At 46.5% G+C, this 7,763-nt stretch overlaps 1 protein-coding gene across 1 annotated transcript; it reads right to left on the reverse strand.

Annotated features, from left to right (window-relative positions):
• Positions 1-300: 300 nt before the first annotated feature.
• Positions 301-2,054, reverse strand: LOC119272871. Its single transcript, XM_037554231.1, has 4 exons — positions 1,917-2,054; positions 1,071-1,517; positions 519-869; positions 301-428 (listed from the first exon to the last, which is right to left on the reverse strand). Exons 1-4 carry the CDS (start codon positions 2,052-2,054, stop codon positions 399-401), a joined length of 966 nt encoding a protein of 321 aa, XP_037410128.1. The 3' UTR covers positions 301-398.
• Between the last annotated feature and the right edge of the window lie 5,709 nt (positions 2,055-7,763).

A 7,763-nucleotide genomic window follows, 5' to 3' on the forward strand; every position in this document is an offset into this window, starting at 1 on the left:
AGTACACTATTGGTAAACAATTCAGATAACATGATAATCCAAACAGATTACACTATTGGTGATCCGAACAGAGTACACTACTGGAAACTACTCAAATCAAAACTATTCAGATAAGATGATAATCTAAACAGAGTACACTATTGGTAATCCAAACAGGGTTTACTATTGGTAAAGAAACATGATACTATGTTCATTTCAAAACTCAGTACATGGCTGAATCAGGACTGTAATTTCTCAAATGTAGCACAAACTGTTGTATGTACTGTACAGTGGGACTCCCTGTTTTTGCTAACAAAAATGCTGAAAACTGTTTTAACAATGGTCATATGTTCAGTTATCTGCCATAAGTTGCCTATTCCACAGTTAACGAGTCGATCGACATGAACCAAGACTACACACTACGCTGCGCCTCCGATCCATTTGCGATCCTGCAGCATTCATAGGAACATAAAACTGTCAGAACATACAGATGAGATGATAATAAAAGTGTAGAAGAAATGAGAAGTTTAAAACTTTACCCAGGCCCAAGCAATGATCTGCAGAATGCAAGCGAAGCCCAAGATGATGTAGGAAGTCACAGGAGCATCCGGTGCTATCAGGACGTGGCTGTACCAAATCACAAGGGCAGTAATGCCAGCCATGCCAATGTGGCTGGCAACATCAGCAAAACGGAGCATGAGCGCAGAACCGCGGCACTGCCTGCAAGCGACAGCTAGACCAACCGCGGCCCAAACCACAGAGAAGGCGACATGGAAGATCAGCTTGCCGGTCTTGGACAGCGTCTTCATCACCGGTCCCGCGGGGTCCAAGTAGGGCAGTAAGGTCAAGGATCCAAACAGCGCGTAGCTCAGGAACTCTGCCAGGTTCTCCTGCACACAAACGTGAGGGGAAAAGCTCGGGATATTCAGATATCAGAGAGAAACGCAAGAAATTGGGATAACTATGGTCAAGGAAAGATGGTGGCGATTGTTAAATTGAACAAAGGCAACCAATATCGGTGTTAAACTGCAGAAAGACTCGTTTTTTTCAGTTCTTGCGGGAAGAACAATCAAGCAAGCAAAGGGCCATACCTCCGGTCTTGACGCAGTGGAGAGCGAGTTCGACACCGGCCAGGCCTTATGGTGAAGAAGCGCTTGCCCTAGGCGGCCGTCGTCGACCACATCTGCATTCCTCCTGTCCTTCTTCAGCCACAGGATCCATTTGCATCTGCTCTCATCTCTGCCCTGTGAGTCGGCCGCCGCCGCCGCCACCGCCAAGCTCAGCTCGCGTGCTGCCACCTCCAGATTCCGACAAGTCACTACAAGATCCACCCCTTGCAAATATGCCTCCAAAGCCGCCCTGGCGGCGGCGCTGCTCACCAAGCCCGCGGCGTTCGCCATGGTCTGCAGGTCCGCGCCAGCAAGAACGTCGACAGCTTCTTGAAGCTCCCTGGCGCGATCCAGAAACTTGCACAGCTCCAGGGCGCGCACCACCAGCCCCGCCACCCAGACGAGACGGATGGAGGAGAGGTGGTCCGCCTCGGAAGAAAATCATATGCGACCCGGTCGTATGCTCTGCACAGAACGACCCATTCCATCGAGCACCACGTGGATCCCCGAATCTCAAAGCAACCACTCCCATCTTCATCTCTGTCTTCTTCCCCAATGGGCCATCTTCCTATGCTGCAGCGCCATCATACCACATACACTAGTCGTTGCCGGTGTCAGCCGGAGGCTCTGGGAAGCTCGCCGGCGACCTTGTGGAATTGGTGCTCACCTGTTTCGTGCTGCCTTCTTGCACTCGGTAAATCCATGTTGAAATTGGCCAGTTCCCACCGCTCCTGCTCCTTTTCTTGGCGCTCTTCGCCTTGCTCTCGCCGGCAGCGCACCCGGCGGCGGCGGCATGCCACCCGTACAAGACCTAATCGCGCTGCCAACATTGTTCGGGAACCTCACCGTCGCTGGCATCCTCCGTGCTGTGTGGTCCAGCGGGAAGTACTTCTGCGGCTGGGACGGCGTCTCAGCCGTCGAGCAGCCGGAGATCGAGTGGCACGAATCGATCGGGCGGCGCCGCATCACAAGCCTGACGGGGAAGAAGATAAGAGTGCTGCTTTGAGATTCGCGGATCCATGTGGCGTTCGATGGAATGGGTCGCTCTGTTCGGAGCGTACGACCCGGTCGCATATGATTTTCTTCCGTCCGCCTCCGCCGCAGCCCGGGCCGCGGCGGAGGAGGCGCGGTCTAGCACCGAGGCGGTGCTCACCATGCTGCGGCGGAGGCCGTCGGCCGGCGGACGGCGGGGGCGGGGAGGAGGGAGGGAGCACCAGCGGGCGGAGGGCTTTTGGAGTTCTTGGATTCTTTGGTCTCGCGGGAGCGGGTGAATTGGGGGGCGGGAGGGGAGGGGAGGAAGGAGGAGAAGCACGGGGGTCCGTTATAACTCGCTCTTGGCGAGCGGGTGGGAGGGCTCGCTCACGCGCGAATGGCCCAACGTCTTTTTTTCCTTGATGACACGCCACTGTGCATGTGAGTTAAAAAAAACACCTGTATCAAAAGGCTTATTCGTATTTCCACTGTTTAGTTTTTATCGTTTATTATTTCTATATTTATAAATAATATTAGCGTATTTTTGGTAAAGCATGCTAATTTTTTATGTTATTTTAAAGAAATGTTCATGCAGTTCAAAAAGGTGTTCACGTAGTTTAAAAATGTTTCATGAACATTCCCAATGTTACATGCACTCGGAAACAATTTTCATGAAAAAATTAAATTGTTCTTGCAATTTAAATAACATATTCATGTATTTATAAAAATGTTTATAACTTTTAAAAAAGTTTTTATAATTCACAAAAAATGTTCACATGTTTAAACATTCTTCATGAAATTTACTAAAAATATTTATGAAGTAAATGTTTTCTACAAACTTTAAGAAGGTGTTCATGACATATAAAAATGTTTATGACATTTTAAAAAATTGTTATAATAGATTAGAATTTCAAAAATAATCGGTGATGTATATGAAAAAGGTTAAACATATATTTAGAAAAAAATGTTCAATGTGTATTTGAAAAAATATCGACGTGTACTTAGAAATGTTCATGAAATGTAAAAATTATTTGCATACTTTCAACAATAATATGAAATAAAAATGTCGTACATTAAAACTGGTGTTAAAAGTTCATGAATTTTAAACTGAAGAAACAAAACAAAATAAAATAAAATAAAAATATAAGCCACCAAAAATAGAATAAAAACCAACATAGAAAGACAAATAAACTGGTAGAAAAATATTAGAGAAGAAAAAAAAAACCTAGAGTCTTCCTCAAACCTCCCAAATTGGAATAGAATCTTGCCAAAACTGGAGGTAATTGGGACGGTCCACATCTCCCCATATTGTAGGGGCACTAGCGTGTATCTCATAATGATAACCGAGATATATCAATAGTGCAAAAGGGGGTTTCTCCGTTTTTTTTAATGAGTTTGGAATGTGCTATCTTTGCATTTTCAATTGGACCCCAATTTTATTTCCTTAGCTCTTGCAACCAAAGCAAATAATTTACTAGTGCATGCTATTATGTGTGATGAAACCCTTCCAAGAAAGGCCCAGATTACAATATTTTAAATGAAATTAATGTGAGAGCACACAATTTCAACAAAATTAAGGGGCACTTGCAAAAGTTACTAAAAACTACCCTGGTGATGACAAGTGACGCATAGTTGTTGTAACCTAGGAGTTTTAGTTAGATTTCTCCCACACACACACACACCGAAGGGATGTGTGGCTTTTATGTTTTCATATCCGTCTTTCAAAATGAAATATCTTTTGAACCTCGTGTTAAAATTATCAACCGTTTTCACCGTTGTGTTCCTCTCATCAAGATATTAAAACATGAACCTATGTTAATAGCTTTGACGAACTTTTTTTAAGCGCAATTTGTGCTCGTAACCAGAACTAAACTATGCTTCCAGCCGGAACTAAGCTGTCCACGATGCCATGCCCTAGAGGGTGTGCCAGCAGGCCAAGAGTCGATCCATCAGGCCACTGGCGGAGCTTGAGGAAGTTCGTTGGGGGGCTAAATAGAATATATGAGCTAGTGGGGGGCAAACACATAAAATTTCATCATCTAATCTCTCTCTAAAAAAATTATGCATGCATGTGCCAATCTTTTGAGGGGGGGCACAACCCCCACAACCATGCACTAAGCTCTGCCATTGCAACAGGCCATTGGGCGAGCCAGGTACATGACCTGGCTACTTACATACACCATGGTGCACCAGCGACTTGGTGAAGAGCTAACAAATCAAAACAAGAGAAAAGTGAAAGCTCGAGTCGAAGAGTGGAGGTAGCTCGGTAACTCAAGTCGATCATTCCCTTTCATTCTTTCCCGAAATAAGTGGGCTATTCATTCTGGTACCACCTTTGTTCAATAGAGTGCATGTTCTCTATTTCCCAAAACCCATTCATTCACCGACCTGTGGACTAGAGGTTGCTTGCTTGGAATTGAGCTTTCTAGTTTTCTTTAGTACAATCTTTTTGCGAGAGCAACCCTGGCTTCATTCCTAAGATGCACTCACAACTTTCTTTTTGTTCATATTCTGGCATAGGAGATAATAGTGGTTGGACAAGACTACATTGCCAGACAATCTAGCGAGGATAGACTAGATCATAACTGACCCCATTATTAGGTAAACTCTAACCTTGCTCCCATATGCAAGGCAAGGCAGGGTCTCCTTGTTGGAAATATGCCCAAGAGGCAATAATATAATGGTTATTATTATATTTCCTTGTTCATGATAATTGTCTATTGTTCATGCTATAATTGTGTTATCCGGAAACCGTAATACATGTGTGAATACATAGACCACAACATGTCCCTAGTGAGCCTCTAGTTGACTAGCTCGTTGATCAATAGATGGTTACGGTTTCCTGACCATGGACATTGGATGTCATTGATAACGGGATCACATCATTAGGAGAATGATGTGATGGACAAGACCCAATCCTAAGCATAGCACAAGATCGTGTAGTTCATCTGCTAGAGCTTTTTTGAATGTCAAGTATCATTTCCTTAGACCATGAGATTGTGCAACTCCCGGATACCGTAGGAGTGCTTTGGGTGTACCAGACGTCACAATGTAACTGGGTGGCTATAAAGGAGCACTACAGGTATCTCCGAAAGTGTCTGTTGGGTTGGCATGAATCGAGACTGGGATTTGTCACTCCGTATGACGGAGAGGTATCTCTGGGCCCACTCGGTAATGCATCATCATAATGAGCTCAGTGTGACTAAGTAGTTGGTCACGGATCATGCATTACGGAACGAGTAAAGTGACTTGCCGGTAACGAGATTGAACGAGGTATTGGGATACCGACGATCGAATCTCGGGCAAGTAACGTACCGATTGACAAAGGGAATTGTATACGGGATTGCTTGAATCCTCGACATCGTGGTTCATCTGATGAGATCATCGTGGAACATGTGGGAGTCAACATGGGTATCCAGATCCCGCTGTTGGTTATTGGTCGGAGAGTTGTCTCGGTCATGTCTGCATGGTTCCCGAACCCGTAGGGTCTACACACTTAAGGTTCGATGATGCTAGGGTTATTAGGAAGACTTGTATGTGATTACCGAATGTTGTTCGGAGTCCCGGATGAGATCCCGGACGTCACGAGGAGTTCCGGAATGGTCCGGATGTGAAGATTTATATGTAGGAAGTTGTCATACAGTCACCGGAAAGGTTCCGGGGCATATCGGTATTGTACCGGGGCCACCGGAGGGTTTCCGGGGGTCCACCGGGAGGGGCCACCTCTCTCGGAGGGCCTAATGGCTGTAGAGGAAAGGGAACCAGCCCTACATGGGCTGGGCGCATCCCCCCTTGGGCCCATGCGACTAGGGTTGGGGGGGAACCCTAAGGGGGCGCCCCCCTTGCTTGGGGGGCAAGCCCCTCCCCTTGGCCGCCACCCCCCCTCTAGATCTCATATAGAGGGGGCCGGCCCCCCTTCCTCCTTCCCCTATATATAGAGGGGCAAGGGGAGGGGTGCACACACGATCCAAGGCACATCCCCTCCCCTCCCCAACACCTCTCCTCCTCCGCAAGAGCTTGGCGAAGCCCTGCCGGAGTACTGCAACTCCACCACCACCACGCCATCGTGCTGCTGCTGGAGCCCTCTTCCACAACCTCTCCCTCCTCCTTGCTGGATCAAGGCGCGGGAGACGTCCTTGCTCCGTACGTGTGTTGAACGCGGAGGTGCCGTCCGTTCGGCGCTAGGATCTTCGGTGATTTGGATCATGACGAGTACGACTCCATCAACCCTGTTCTCTTGAATGCTTTCGCTCGCGATCTACAAGGGTATGTAGATGCACTCCTCTCTCCTCGTTGCTAGATGACTCCATAGATCGATCTTGGTGATGCGTAGAAAATTTTAAATTTCTCCTACGTTCCCCAACAGTGGCATTATGAGCTAGGTCTATGCGTAGTTTCTATGCACGAGTAGAACACAAGTTGTTGTGGGCATCGATTCTGTCAATTTACTTGCCGTTACTAGTCTTATCTTGATTCGGCAGCATCTGAAGGAAATATGCCCTAGAGGCAATAATAAAGTTATTATTTATTTCCTTATATCATGATAAAAGTTTATTATTCATGCTAGAATTGTATTAATCGGAAACATAATACATGTGTGAATAAATAGACAAACAGAGTGTCACTAGTATGCCTCTACTAGACTAGCTTGTTAATCAAAGATGGTTATGTTTCCTAACCATGGACAAAGAGTTGTCATTTGATTAACAGGATCACATCATTAGTTGAATGATCTGATTGACATGACCCATTCCATTAGCTTAGCACCCGATCGTTTAGTATGTTACTATTGCTTTCTTCATGACTTATACATGTTCCTATGACTATGAGATTATGCAACTCCCGTTTGCCAGAGGGACACTTTGTGTGCTACCAAACGTCACAACATAACTGGGTGATTATAAAGGAGCTCTACAGGTGTCTCCAAAGGTACATGTTGGGTTGGCGTATTTCGAGATTAGGATTTGTCACTCCGATTGTCGGAGAGGTATCTCTGGGCCCTCTCGATAATGCACATCACTTGAGCCTTGCAAGCATTGCAACTAATAAGTTAGTTGCGGGATGATGTATTACAGAACGAGTAAAGAGACTTACCGGTAACGAGATTGAACTAGGTATGGGATACCGATGATCGAATCTCGGGCAAGTAACATACCGATGACAAAGGGAACAACGTATGTTGTTATGCGGTCTGACCGATAAAGATCTTCGTAGAATATGTAGGAGGCAATATGGGCATCCAGGTCCCGCTATTGGTTATTGACCGGAGACGTCTCTCGGTCATGTCTACATTGTTCTCCAACCCATAGGGTCCGCACGCTTAAGGTTACGATGACAGTTATATTATGAGTTTATGCATTTTGATGTACCGAAGGTTGTTCGGAGTCTCGGATGTGATCACAGACATGACGAGGAGTCTCGAAATGGTCGAGACATAAAGATTGATATATTGGAAGCCTATGTTTGGATATCGGAAGTGTTCCGGGTGAAATCGGGATTTTACCGGACTACCGGGAGGTTACCGGAACCCCCCGGGAGCTATATGGGCCTTAGTGGGCCTTAGTGGAAAATAGAAGGGGCAGCCCAAGATGGGCCGCGCGCCCCTCCCCTCCCTTGGTCCGAATAGGACAAGGAGAGGGGGCCGGCCTCTCTCTCTCTTTTCCCCCCTCCGCGAATCCTATTCCAACTAGGATTGGGGGGGGG

This window comes from Triticum dicoccoides, chromosome 3A, assembly GCF_002162155.2.
Source record: "Triticum dicoccoides isolate Atlit2015 ecotype Zavitan chromosome 3A, WEW_v2.0, whole genome shotgun sequence".
Taxonomy (NCBI): domain Eukaryota; kingdom Viridiplantae; phylum Streptophyta; class Magnoliopsida; order Poales; family Poaceae; genus Triticum; species Triticum dicoccoides.